The sequence below is a fragment of the Ictidomys tridecemlineatus genome, chromosome 5 (assembly GCF_052094955.1).
Source record: "Ictidomys tridecemlineatus isolate mIctTri1 chromosome 5, mIctTri1.hap1, whole genome shotgun sequence".
In the NCBI taxonomy this organism is placed as follows: Eukaryota; Metazoa; Chordata; class Mammalia; order Rodentia; family Sciuridae; genus Ictidomys; species Ictidomys tridecemlineatus.
Genome location: NC_135481.1, coordinates 141,521,935 through 141,536,675, shown reverse-complemented (window position 1 = coordinate 141,536,675; position 14,741 = coordinate 141,521,935). Strand labels below are relative to the sequence as shown.

At 47.0% G+C, this 14,741-nt stretch overlaps 1 protein-coding gene across 1 annotated transcript in view; it reads right to left on the bottom strand.

The window, feature by feature from the left end:
- Window positions 1-8,123: 8,123 nt before the first annotated feature.
- St8sia2 (ST8 alpha-N-acetyl-neuraminide alpha-2,8-sialyltransferase 2) overlaps window positions 8,124-14,741 on the bottom strand; it is a 71,008-nt gene continuing 64,390 nt past the window's right edge. Inside the window, exon 6 of the mRNA XM_078051218.1 lies at window positions 8,124-12,656. Within this exon, the coding sequence (XP_077907344.1) occupies window positions 12,371-12,656 (286 nt within the window). The 3' untranslated portion in view covers window positions 8,124-12,370. The remainder of the gene's footprint in view (window positions 12,657-14,741) is intronic.

Sequence of the window (14,741 nt, the reverse complement as noted above, 5' to 3'; positions counted from 1 at the left end):
AGTTCTACTTCCCATCCCAGGAGTAAAGATCATCACAGAGGGAATGGACAGGAGGAAGATTTCGTCCCCCCTCAAGAAACTCTGCTGTGAGTGAGTGGGAGAACTAGCAGCAAGGGAATACTTACTTACTAGAAATTCAAATGCTTCCTCTCCTCTGTGAAGGTTCCCTTGAAGGGTTCTTTCTGGTGTGCCCTCCTACAAGTGTACTTCCTCGTTCCTCTCTCCCTCCCCCCCCACCTGTGTGTGTGTGTGTGTGTGTGTGTGTGTGTGTCTTTGCTAATTTCTCTACAACAGCCCAATAGTGCTGTACCATGTGTCTGCCCTCTCTCCTATTCTCATGGGCAATAAGCCATGTGGAGGAAGGACAGGGTGTCTACATGTTATGACATCTAGTGGACACTCTTTGATAGTGAGTGGTTGAAGAGGTTCCATGGATGGAGAGTTTCTGTCCTCTTAAAATTTATATGTTGAAATCCTAACCCCCAACATAGTTATATGAGGAGGTGGGGCCTATGGAAGATAATTAGGTCATGAGGGTGGAGTCTTCACCATGGGATTAATGCCTTTATAAGAAGAGACCCAAGAGCTTGCCTCTCTCTCTGCTCTCTGCCATATAAGGGCACATGGCAAACCATCTGCAAACCAAGAAGTGGGTCCAGACCAGACACTGGGTCTTCTGGCACTTTGATTTTGGACTTCTTGTCTCTAAAACTATAGGAATTGAATGGTTGTTGCTTCAACCAAGTCTATGGTGTATATACATGTGTCTATATGTACACACACACACACACACACACATTTGGAGGTGGAATACTGAGGACTGAATTCAGGGGCACTCAGCCACTAAGCCACCATCCCCAGCTCTGTTTTGTATATTATTTGGAGACAGGGTATCACGGAGTTGCTTAATGCCTCACTTTTCCTGTAGCTGGATTTGAACTCACAATCCTCCTGCCTTAGCCTCCTGAGCTGCTGGGATTACAGGCATGTGCTACCACACTTGGCTATAGTATATTTTTAATAGCAACCTGAACTAAGACCAAGGTGAATGAATGAATGGGTGAATGAATTTCAATTGCTGTGTAGATTAGGGAGACAATAAATTCATAGAAGGAATTTTTGTCCTGAGTTTGACCCTTGCTCTGCTACTTATTAGCCATGTGACAAACCATGGGCCTTGTCCCTCATCCATACAATGGGAATAAATAATACCAACCTCAGAAGCTGGGTGAAGGAAGGAAACAATCTAGTAAGTGGCCACTGCAGTGGCTGGCACATAACAGCCAATAAATAGGAGGTACTGTGGCTACTTAGGGTGTTGTAAGACACAAAGCCATTTGGGAAAAAGTACCTCTTCTGATAGGCAATGGGGGTGGATTTGGGGGTGCTGACATTAAATTAGGAATGCCTCTGTAGATTTCTATGATCCAACTACAGCTCTCAGAGAGAGGCAGAGAAACATCTATTTTGTTCAGGCATGGAAACCAAGGCCTGGCAAATCCCTAGTTGAGTAGATGGAGAGAAATGACTTCAGAAAACTGGGAAGCATTCATTCATTTCATTCATTATGAGGCACCTATTGCATGCCAAGCCCTGCCTAATTGCTTCCATGATAGTGAAGAAGGGCACAGGCTGACCCAGGTGGATACTTAACAAAACTCACTTCCTTAATCTGAGAGAGACCCAGAGGAGACATGAGTGAGTTGCTGTCATCTAATGCCTTCAGTTGATGCAATGATTTAAATGTGTCTCCAGAGTTCCTGTATTGGAATTCCCAGAGCAACAGTGTTGGGAGGAGAAAACTACTAAATAGCAATTAGGTTATGAGGATGCTGCCCTTATGAGTGGATTAATGTTAATATTGTGTGATGGATTAGTTATTCCAAGAGTGTATTTGTGAAAAAAGCAAGTCCTCCTGCCTTGCTCTCATCCACTCTTGACCTTCTACCTTCTGCCATGGGATGATGCAGCCACAGAGGCCCTTGCTTGATGGGAGGGCCCCTTGATCTTGAACTTCCCAGATTCCATAACTGTAAGAAAGACATTTATAAATTACCTGGTCTCAGACATTCTATTACAGCAGCACCAAATGGACTAAGACAGTGGGTAAAGAAATAAGATACTATATCTGCTTTAAGCCCTGGGGTGTCTGAGCTAGACAGGCTTTCTTATTCCCAGTTTACCAATGAAGAAAGAGATAGGAGGTGAGTGGTTAGATCCATTCTGCTCAGACAGCAAGGGAAGGGCTTAGGGCTTTTGAGTTCCCCCACTTTCCCTGATGTGTCAAAAGAGGCTGGAGATCACTTCCTTGCTGTGACCCATTCTGGTACAAATACCTAAATTTGAGATAGGCTCTTGGAACAAGGGCCCTGAGTAGGACAGCTGCCTGCTCTTCATTCATTTGTTCTGTCCTCTGTTTCATTGATTCTACTTCTTGTTTCCAGTATGGCTTTCCCAGGGAGCCATTCCACATTTTCCAGCAGCCTACTGTTTGGCTTCCTCCCCCATCTTATCCCCAGACAATGGGCCAAGTGATCCCATGTGTGTGGAGGAGGATGTTCAGCTTCTGTTTGGGGTCAAGGATGTGCCCATGGAAAACAAGAAAGAAAAAACCAGTCATTTCTTTAGACATGGCTACCACAAAACACCCATGATATGAGGTTTTGGTGTTCTGCCTTGTGGTCCAAACACCAAGACAGCCCTTGGTCTCTCTTGCTTTACGCCTAGAGGGCCTGGGAGCAGTAGCTGTAGCCAGAAAGCCTGAGACTGTGCAGCCCAAACCTACCACGGGTGCTGCTCTAATGAGCATTTCTTGTGGACCTGGGGGGACAGTGGGAGGTGGGAGGGCTAGAAGCTGAGACTGGTGTGGGAACAGCAATGTGGGAACCAGTTGCATCACTCACTGGCCAAGGCTAATGCAGCCCCTGGCGGTGTGCTGGTCAAGGCTTAGGGGATCCTTATACCACCCTGGGACCCCAAGGGCTTGGGTTTAAATCCCAGCTCAATCTCTTCCTGTTTTTTTGTTTTTTTTTTTGGAATTGGGCAAGTTAATTAACCTCACTGTCTCAGTTTCCTCATCTATGGAGTGGGAATAATAACAGCATCTAAATCCTGAGGGTGGCTCAAGAGTAAGTGAGTGAGTTCCTGAGAGGCATTTAATCAGTGCTCAGTAAACAGGACCTGCTCCCTTCTGGTCCTCTAGCATCTCTTTGGCTCCTGGTCACCCTCCGGCCCTTCAGTGTGTGCTTCAACTATGATCCAAGGCCAACATTTACCTGTTGTCTGTCTTGACACACTGTCAGAAGATGCCTTTCCTTTTCATGCCTCCCACATTTTCACAATTGAATTTGCAATCTGAACTCTCATGAGCTACTCAGAACATCTGTTTTGAGTCAAGGATGTGTCCATGGAAAACAAGAAAGAAAAACCAGTCATTTCTTCAGACATGGCTACCACAAAACACCCATGACATGAGGTTTTGGTGTTCTGCCTTGTGGTCCAAACACCATGACAGCCCTTGGTCTCCCTTGCTTTATGCCTAGAGGGCCTGGGAGCAGGGGTTAAGCCTTGAAAAGAATTTAACAACCCAGAGGGGTCCTGGTCATCAGAATGGACTGTGACTATAGGGCTGGAACAAGGGCCCTCAGGGGGCTCAGAGATGTAGCTCTTGACAAACTGACAAGGGAACATCTTATCCATGGACATTGTTCCTCAGGTATGTTCTGGGTCTACATCGGTTCTGCCAATGGGAAGAGCCAAAGCAGAGCTTAGCCTGTGAGAAGTCTGGCCAGTAGGCAGGTGAGTCTCGTCCTCTTTCCTCCCCTGTGTGGGCTCACACAATGACCAGATGGCTGAGGGTTGATAAGTGGCCTTTAGAGGCTTGCAGGGTTAATAGTGTTAGTTTTGGCGTTAAACCATCCACTCATGAGCTTTGGCATCTTGAACAAGTTTTTAATATCTGAGAACCTTTATCTAATTTGTGTAAAGGGGGCAAGACAACATGCAGGGCTGTGGTGAAGGATAAGCGTTATTTAGAGCGTCTCATGCAGGGTCCAGAACACGTGGCTTAGCTGAGAAAATGGGAGCAATTCCTGGTCCTCTTGACGAGGTCCTGGTGTTCTTCCCACAAGGTGGGCTCCTCCCCACTCTGCAGGTCCATGGGGTGCAAGTCTTCCTTCAAGGTACTCATACGTCCATAGAGTTCACCCTCATCCCTTTGTTCACGCCACAGGAGTCCATTAATTGCCCACCGTGTGCCAGGTACAGTTCTAGTGGCTGAAGAAGTTTTAGTGGACATGCTCCTCATGGCCCCTCACAAAGTTTGGAAGGAGAAGTAGCCAAGCTTTGGACAGGTCTTTCCTGCTTAGCCAGCACACAGCCGTCCAGAAGAGCAGCAGCAACAAAACCCATCAGATAAAACAGGCCAAGTTTCAAATCAAGGAAGGAAAACTTCAGAAGCCAGAAACAAAAGACCTCACACCAGAGGCCCTGGAGGGGCTGCCTGTGGAAGACCTTGCTGGGTTTCAGGAAGTGGGTGTGGGTCGTGTTTTCCAGCAAGGGCTGCCCCTGAGTGCCTTGTGGGAACTGCGGGAGGTGCCCACGCTGCACAGCAGACCAATCATATCTGAATTCCTAGGCCCAGGTTTCAGTGGGTTTTAAAATTCTCGTGAGGCTTCCTGTTATGGTTTGGATGTGAGTTGTGCCCCTAAAGTTCACATACGAAACAGTGGGAGAAGGTATAGAGGAGAAATGATTGGATTGTAAGAGTTTTAACCAATCGGTGAATTAATCCTCTGATATGGATTGAATGAGTAGTAACTGAAGTGGAGGGGTGTGGCTGGAGGAGGTGGGGATTAGGCATGGCTTTGGTATACATATTTGTATCTGGAGAATGGACTCTCTCTCTGCTTCCTGGTCACCATGATGTGAGCTGCCTCCCTTCGCCACCCTCTCCCGCCATGAAGCTCAGCCTCACCTCAAGCTCTGAGGAATGGAGCCGGCTTTCTATGGACTACACCTCTGAAACTGTGAGCCCTCAAATAAACTGTTCCTCCTCTATAATTTTGCTGGTTGGGTCCTTTAGTTACAGTAGCAAAAAAGCTGACTAAAACACTTCCAATGTACAATGATCTGGTAAAGGTCTTTGTGGTGGGGTAGGTGGGGTTCTAATGTCTGCTCAGGTGGGAATGGAAAGGCAAGAGCCATCAACTTCTTTGAAGGGGGAAACTGGGAACTGGAAAAACTCTACCCATCAGCTTGGCTCCAAGGGCTGAAAGCACCATCCATCTACCTGGGGCTTCAGAGGAAAATATGTCACCTGTGAGAAGTTTAGTGCCACCGGAGAGTGCCAGGAAGTGGTCATGTTGCCAGCACCCAGGTAGAGACATCAGCAGTTATGCTGCAGGCTGGCAACTTCCACCACCCAGGGCACAGAGACCCTTCCAGAAAACAACCTCCTCTGGAGCATTCTAGAAGGGCAGAGGAAAATAAACAAGGAAACAATTAAAGTCTATTTTTGCAATTGTTCTATTTTATTTTTAATTGTTGTTAATCTCCTACTACACTTCATTTACACATTGAATTTTATCATAGGTATGTAGGTATAAGAAAAAATAGTGTATATGAGGCCGGTACTATTTGTGAATTCAGACATTCATTGAGGGTCTTGGTGTGTGTTCTTATACACAAGCTATGTGTGTGTGTGTGTGTGTGTGTGTGTGTGTGAGTTGGGGGATACAGTAGTTTATGAAGACCACTTACCAGGATAAGGTGACATGCATTAGAAAGTGACTAGCTGAGGGAGACCAGAAGACTCTCCAGGAGGTGACATTCAATTTGAGGCTTCTAAGAAGGAGGAAGCAGCATGCAAGCAACAGAGGGGAAAACAAGTTCAAGGGCGCTGACACCAGAATAATTCTGGAAAGTTCTTAATAAAACAGAAAGGTCTATGTGCTTGGAATACAGTGAGTCAGAGGTGAGGAGAGCCCAAGACCTTTTAAGCAACATTACGGTACTTGCAATTTTCTTCCTAGGGTGAAGGAAAGCTATTAACAGGTTTAACCAGGGCAATGACATGATCGATGTTGGATAAGCACAAGTCTGAAAACTCATAGCTGCACACATTTCATTTGTTCCATAGCCCTGAGCCTCTCCACACCTCCCCACCCCAATTCTCCAACCCATTCTTGATTTGCATTTTCACTCGATCCCTGAAGGAGGTAGGTGGGTGTCTTCCCCATTTTACAGATGAGAAAATACTAGAATCAAGGGGCCTTATCCATGTCCCCTGGGCGCTAGAATGACGGGTTCTGGGTTATCTGGTACTTATCCCGGAGCTCTTGTGCAGAATGTGGTGCTTATGAACACAATAGTCAGCCAAGCAACCCATCCTGTTACAGCAAGTTGTTCCTGCAGACCTTGGCCACTGGAACAAGAAAGCACAATCCTGTCTTTCCTAGAGCCAATGAGCTTGCCTCAGAGCAGCCGCCCTGCAATATCCAACCTCCATCAATAAGGGTTAATGATTCAGATGGTCCCTTCACGAACTCTGTCCAAAGGCCCTATCTTTACCATCTCGTTTTAGTGAATGGAGGCACATTAAACTTCACTGAAGGGTGTTCCTGCATCTGTCCCAACTTGACTCACCTGAATATGATGCAAACGAGTCTGCACCCTTCCTCATGGTAGGGGGCCCAATGTGCTAAGGTTCGTGGCACAATTTTGTCACTTCTGGGCTGTCAAATTTTCTTTTAATTCCCCAAGGATTGGCTGTTCCTATGTGGTTCTAGGACAGTTTTGAAGAACCTTCTTCAAATTTCATACTTGAAAATGTTCTCCTGGCTGGGGCAGTGGGGTCTTTCATGACACAGTTCTTGGAACCTCTATGGAGCCCTATTTCCCATGCCAGTTTCTAGGGGAAGTTGGGGTGGCTGAGAAAGTGGTAAGGAAGACGTAGAAAGGCCACCAGAGCCCTTTAGTGTCCTGGTTGGGTGACTCTATTGGGCTTTGGCTAATGACAACTGGGGTGATTCTAGGCAAACTCTGATTGAGGACTGGATGGCTCAATGCACGACACATGGAAACTGCCCCACCACCTGGACTGCTAAGAATGGAAATTAAACTACCCTCATCACAAAGCCCAAAAGGCAACTATAACATTGCTTCTAGACAGTAACCATGGAAACCTCCCATTGTTGTGGATAGGCCACCACCAGAACAGAAGCCCGTTTGTTTTTTGCTTCCCTGAGGGATGGCATCAAGTGCCCGCTTTCCCCAACCCCCTCTTGTTTCCTTGTTGGCATTTCACAGCATTGTTCCAGGTCAGGGCTCAGGTGGCAGGAAGAAAGCCTGCAACTTGGCTGTCTGGGTTCCCCCTGCCAAGGAGAGCGCTTTGGGGAAGGGAGGGGACAGAATGGGAGTGAAGGTGGGAAGAGATGACATCAGCATTGCCGGGAGAGACAGCGGGCGGTGCAGGCTGCTGGTGTCATTGGGAATGCTATTAAGGGCATTCATGAAGCAGCAGGCACGTCTGGAGTCCCATCTGACCGGCATCAATAAACTACCCTGTTCCATTCATTCTGGAAGGGGCGCCTTAATTAGGCATGGAGAGATTTATCAAACAGCAGCCCCTCGGAGCTCTTGGTCTCGCTGCCATCTGGACAAATGGTTTCCTACTCTGTGACCGTGGCAGGAGGAATGATTGATGAGGTCCTACAGCTTCACCCCCCAGGCCTGAGAAAACCCAAATAACTTTCGTCCTTCTCAGAAAGGAGTAGATTCTGTTGTACTGATGGGCACAGGGGTTGGGGTTCACGCTGAGGTTTGCCCTCAACCTGAGAAGGAGACACCTATGGGCAGCCTGGCCTATATTGAAGGTCAGTTTTCAGTTTGCAATGACTCAACCACAAGGTTTAACAGAAAAATCCCTGGAGTGAGGGTAAGGAAACCTGGATGAGAATTCTGCCGGTGAGGCAGGAGTCCTTAGCAGGTTTTTACTTTAATTTGATGATCTACATAATTGGGATAATTATCTCTGCTTTGGTCTGAATTGTATCATTCTTTTGGAGTTCTTATGGCAGTAAAATAACTTCATTAATTATAAAGGCCTCTACAGACATTCAGGATTTAATCCAACAAACATTTATTGAGCAACTGCTGTGTGCTAGGCACCACACCTGGTGCTGTGATGGAGTACTGATGAATAAAACAGTCCCTGCCCTTGGCGAGCTTACAGTCTAAGAACAGTCATAGGACAAGTGCACAAATAACTATAATACAAGGCAGAATATGGTAAGTGCCATGAGAAAGGTACAAATAAAGTGCTACGGTGGTTCAGCGGAGGGAGAGATCCCAGCGGTTGGTGGATCAGGGGCTTCATGAAAGATGTGGTCTCTGCGTGGGCCTCGGTAGGAACTCAAGAGCGGTCCAGGGGATGAGAGCTGCAAGACCAAAGGCACAGAGACAGGAAAGGCAGGTGTCCCTTCGAGGAACAACATCTTTTCTGGATTGGCTGATGCAGGGTGTAAAGGAAGAATGGAACCTTATCGAGTGGTCGGTAATATCAGGACAAAGACTTGCACGTTTGATTGTGGGCCAGGAGAACTTAGGTTTCTTGAAGAGCTGTGGAGGTGCAGATCACTGGGCATGCTCAGGAGGGACTGGAGAACATGGAAGCATGCACAGGGAAATGTGGGAGAGGAGGGGCTGGAAGATCCAAAGGACAGTTAAAGAGGTGAAGTTGATGCTAGTGAGAAGGAGTAAGAAGGGTATACGTGGAGGAGGAGTCAAAGATGATTTAGGGTCTCAGGCTGCATGGTTGAAGGAGACGTGGGTCTTCCAACAGAAAAAGGAGGGATCATGGAGGAAGGGGAGACAGGGATGACTCCCTTACTTCAGAACATGCTGAGTCAATCGCGCTGCTTCCAGAGCAGACAGGAGGTGTCAACAAGCTTCGCATATGGTAAGCCTGGAGCTGGGAGAGGGGCTGGGCTGTGGAGGGGAGTGGAGGGCAAGGCGCCTGGAGAGGGGTGATGGCTGGATCTAAAGGAAGGTGTGAGGCTGCTGATGGAGGGTTTAGGGGACCTGAGGGGAGGCTATCAGTACAAGGAATGTCTACACTGTGGCGCAAGGAGAAGAATGGTCAGATCCTCCTTGATTGCTTTTTTTTTTAGATCAACGTAGGAGTATCAATAAATAACTCATAAATATATAAATAAATACATAAATAAATGGTCAGGAGGGGTTGGGAAGTGAGGGGAAAAGCTACCAGAACATGGCATCTGCATCCTCGTCATTTTGATGCCAGGCACTATCCTGGAGGGGTCACTCTAGATTTTTTTTTTTTTTTTTTTGGTGAAAAGTGACCTTGCAAGTTGGCAACATGGAGGGTGCTGAGACATTGGCCTCAGAGTGGGCTAGATGTGGAAGGTGAGGCACACTGTCAGGAGGAAGGGCAGCAGTGGGTGCTGGAGGCCCTGCCCAGGTCAGGTGGTGGAGGGAGGTGAGTGAACAGGCTACAGGAGCCAGGATGTGTGCAATGATCCCATGCTGGTACATACAGGGGACAGAGATGGCAGAGAGGGCCGGAGCGGGTGAGAGAAAACACATCTGGCCAGAGGAGGAACCTTCCTCAGAAATGGGAGGAAGAAGGTGAAGGATGAGGGAAGAGCCCAAGAGATTTTGAGGACAGATCTCATTTCAGAGGGCTCCATCTCTCCAGTAAAGGAGGAGGTTGAGTGTGGGGCTTGAGGCCAATGGAAAAGGTTTGAAGGGCCTCAGGTGGGTGATGGTGGGCGACTAGAGGTGTGACTGAGCCAGCTGAGGATGATGGAAAGCCTGGCTGTAGCGACGAGGCAGCAGATCATGGTAAGGGGTACAGACTGTGACTCCCTGGGTCCACACAAGGTGAGCCAGTCTATGCCAGAGACTGCAGAGGAACCTTGGCTCCAAGTGAGCTTTAAATAGGCAGGAAGGACAGCCAGCCTCCTGGCTGTGCTTGCCCAGGTGGAAAAAGATGAGGAGAGAGGGAAAGCGATATCCCCTGGAGTTCCTGCCACCACACAGCCAAAGCATTTTGGCAGCACAAGACTAGCTCTATTAGGGAGCGGTACATGTGTGGATGGTCCTGGGGCCTCTAGTCTTTTTTTGGAAAGAACCTGTCTATGAGGTTCTCCAAACTGCTCTGGCCCTCTAACTCTCCCGCAGACAGAGGGCACTGGCCTGGTGGACAGATCTCATGGCCAACTCTAGGACTTGACATCTGGGATCACCTTGAGACTTACCATGGAACATTCTGGAATCTAAGGCCTTGGCTAACCCAAGGCCTTGGCTGGTTATTCTACCTGCTCCCCGGGGCACTGTAAACTTTAGAAATTAAGTGTTCTTCTAGGGCATTTGAGAACCTCAAGACGAAAGGCTCTGGAGACGTGTAAATTATGATACTAATTATTTCCACTGCTCATGAGGAGGTTGAACCACTCAGTTCCCACCGAGGCCATTAGAGAGCTTGCCTTCTTAAATATTCATTTTATAATGCAAATCCCAAACTTCAGGCTTCAAGCAACAACAAGAACAAAGGGGACAAAAGCAGAGATGTATGGGGGCTGTCCTGGTTTCGGGCTGGAGTGTCTGTGTGTGGGTTAATGGTTTGGGTATCCTCCCCCACTTCCATGTGTTTCCCATCAGCCATTCTTTGCCATTGATTAATTATGTCCAGTCTCATATGCTTGGGAGCAGATCTTGATTACTTTCCTTAACTCTCTTCACCTTCAAGATAATGGTTTTTTACTTATCTTTCAAATATGTTTTAAAACACTGTTATTTATCAGGCGAGGGAATACATCTAACAAATCAAGCTGACTAATGCTTCTCTACGTGTGACCTGTGATTCCAGCCCCTCAATTATTGGCATGGAGCCCAGATTTCTCCAGGAGATTATGTCCAGCATTTGACTTTGGGTTTTCATAAAAGCAAAAGTCTTAAATGAGAATCTTAGCAAGAGGAAAAAAAAGAAAAGGATTTTGCAAAATTCCACCATCACTGCCTCTGTGGGGAGAGGAAGGTGGTGGGTGTGGGGTGGACATTGGAACCCTTCCCTGCAGAGTTGAAAACTTCCTCCAAAAACCTCATGAGGAGCTCCGTGAGGGTGAGTATGACCATCAGGATTCGATAGTGGCAAGAAAGTGACATTGATACAGCCAGTCTGGCTGCAGGGGCCCTGCAGAGCGCAGGATGCAGACAGTAAATAAAGAGAGTGGCTGCAGAGACACGGGGCTGGAGGCTTCACATTCTTTCAGGTCTTACATTCTGAGGCTCTGTGAGGCCCCCAGAAAGGCAATTATATATATTTTAAAAAGGATGACATTTATCTTGACAGTGCCCTTTCAAATTTTTTGTTGTGTCTCCCCTGGTGGCACAAGGGACATACAGTCTCTCGTGTGACATTCTAAGAGGGTGAGATGGAGGCTAACCTAGAAGGTAAAAATCCCATGATGTCCTTCTTGGCAGACCTCAGTTGCTTCAAAAAACACCCAACACAATGACCACATTTTGGACACTCTTCCTCCTTTTTCTGAGGTGGAGCACGCCCTTGGAAGAAGTTCTCAATTTTTCAAAACATGATTTAGAGCACTCTACCTCTTTAGGGTCATCTGCCTGCTCCACCCAAGGTTCTTGGTGGTTCTTGCTTAGCCAGAATATGGACTGTCCATCGTGTCTCCTTTAGCCTTCTCTCCATAGCTGTGGAGGCCTGTCGGGGACATGTATGTCACCCACGGCTTGTCCCATGGGCAATCAAACTCTAAGTTCATGAAGTAAGGCCCTCAGCTCTGCTGTGGCCTCTGCTTGGCTTCTTTGTGCTCCTTTGCCCAGCTAAATTCTCTAACCGCTCCTCCGTGAACAGCACGGCTTTAGACTGGGTCACACTGTCCTCTCTGGGTCTCGGCTACCCAGAATCCACATATCCCAGAGGTCCAGGCAGCTGACAATAGGTGGCTCTCCATTCATCCACGAGCCCAAAGATCCTCCCAACTGAGGAGGCAGGTTGTCATTCAAAGTCATGGGACCGGCTTCTTTGCATGTCAAGTCTTTCCGCCCCCAAAGATGGACTGAGTTTCAATCTGGTTCAGGTGGGTTCTCCACACCTTCTTCCTGTGGCTTATCTGCCTAATGCTAGATGAACACCACACAGTTATAAATACTCAGGTCAATATATATATGCAGGTACAGATATATATATTCTGGTCACTGTTTTACACTTTAACAAAGGAAACCACTAGCCTGCTTGTTCTATTGTTTGTGCCACCCGACTCCCATCTGCCTGTGGTGTAGCTGGCAGGAAATGTGAGCCACTGAGTCTCACGGGGTGCCCACCTTACGTGGCCCCGTCACACCGGCCGACAGTCAGTTTCAATGCCCCCTGCTCGTGCAGGTTCTTGAGGGCCTTGAATTCCAAGGGCATGGTGTGGGGGCTGGCCTGGGAAGTGTAGCCATATTTGAGGCTATCATAGTAGTGGTACTTGACGGGGTTCTGGTTCTGATCCAGTGGAAAGGGCCAGAAGCCGTAGAGGTAGATCTGATTGCAGAAACGTGTGGCCAGGGTATACATCAAGAGGCCAGTGGTGGGTCTTTTGATGTGGACTTTGTTGGTCAGCCAGTATCTGAGAAAAACAAAAGTAAAAAAAAAAAAAAAAGTGAAAAAAAAAAGGAGTGTTAAAGAAATGTGAGTTTGCCCAAAGGTCAAATATTTTCTCTGATGTGTGGAAGCTACCCACAATAAAGAGAGGGGGAGAAAAGAAATTCAGTGGAGTCAACAAAGGAGAAGGAAGGGAAGGGAGGGGTGGGGTGGGAAAAGGAAAGACAGTGGAATGAATCCGACAGAACTTTCCTGTGTATATATATGAATACACCACAGTGAACCTCACCATCATGTACATCCACAAGAAATTAATTAAAAAAATAGGTAGATTGCAGAACCATCAATAGAGGGAAAGGAGTGGTGGTGGGGAATAGAGGGGTACTAGGGTCATTATACAAGATATAGTCCGTGCTTGTATAATTATGTCAAAATAGATTCTATTGTCGCATATCTAAAAAGAACCAATTTAACAAAAAAAGAAAGAAAGAAATGTGAGCTTGTGAATCATCTATTCCAGGAAGAGGGAAAATTTTATCCTGCCCAGAAGCCTGCCTCCTGTCACTCCAGGGACCAATCAAGTGATGGATCCCCAGTGGCCTTCTCAGGGGGCTGACACTCACCATTGATCAAGCAACTGAACTGGGTGCTTCACACCTATGATTTTATGGTATCGTAAAACAACTGTGTCCTTAGTGCAGATGCAAAAAATGGGTCTCAGAGATTAAAGGTGGCTTGCCCAAGGTCACACAGGTAAGCCACCCACTTTGGCTTGAACTCAGGCCTGCCCACAGCTGAAAAGAAGATTGGCAACCTTTTTCTATAAAGGATCAGATGATAAATACCCAACAGGCTGGGAGGAGGGAGGTCCGAAACTCGACAGTTCTGTCACCCACTGTCTGGGTGCCTCTGGGCCAGTCATTTCTCCTTACTGGTCCTCGTGTTTCCCACTGATGTAATGACATGGTGCAGTCCCCATAACTCCAAGGCAACCTCTAGGTTCCAACATTCCAGGACAATCTAGAAGTTTTTCAAGAAGTGGGAAAACACCCATTCTGTCCGTCACCATCCTCTGTTTCTCGTTAAAGCTTCCATCCACCCTGGGCTGAATCTCTGCAAAAGCCATGCTCACACCCTGGCAGGAAGACTTTTTTTGACCACAGATTCCTGAACACCGTGTCCCTGGACCAGATGTGGTCCACGTTTTTCTGTCCTCAAACAACCTCCATGGGACTCCATCCCACAGTCTCCCATCTGCCTCTGTAAGGAACATCTGTTCCTCAACCAAAGCAAAGGCCAATGCAGCTTCTGATGACAGTGCAGCCCAGAGATGTGCGCAGTTTATAATCAAATGCTCCCATGAAATTCTTGCCGGAAGTGAAGGTGTGCTTTTCAAGAAACACTTACGTATTCTAAAAGATGAAACCATTTTGTATTATTCAGAGTATTTTTAGTTAAAGTGTTGGGGTGAATGGGGCGGGACACTTTTCTCAGAAGTCCAAATTACCCCCCATCCTTTTTTTTCAAAATGTTTTTTTCTCTGCAGTTCAGAAAAGGGAGATCCCAAAACATTCCACTGTTAATCTTAAATCCTTTTTTTTTTTTTTTGCTTAATTTTTTAGAGGAAGCTAGCCATCTTTGAATCAGATGAGGTTTAGGATTCCTAATAATCCACATAATACTAGGTTAAATAAAATGCACTTTGAGGATCCCCACATTCACACTCACCCCTTCAACTCAACAGTGGGAGCCTCCTAGGTGACTACTTAGACAACTACGGTTGTTACACAATCTTGTCACTTGGAGACCACTTTCTTGTACTTCCTTTTATTTTCTCTTAAGCCAAGAACTCCCTAGAGTCTGAATTTTCCAACAGGGAATCAGATGGAAGGAGTCTTTGACTTGTTCTCTGCCTTTGTCCTTCCATCTAATTCCCTGCTGGAATCTAGTAACTGTAAACACAATGCAATTGAAAAAGAACAGGAATGAGTGGTTGTGGGCCGATTGCAGACCTCGTCATTTCTTCCTTGCACCAATGAGAAGTTACTATGGAGGCAGCCCACCACTGCCATGTACCCTCTGCTAGTAGTCCTCTGAGTATTTCTCTCTG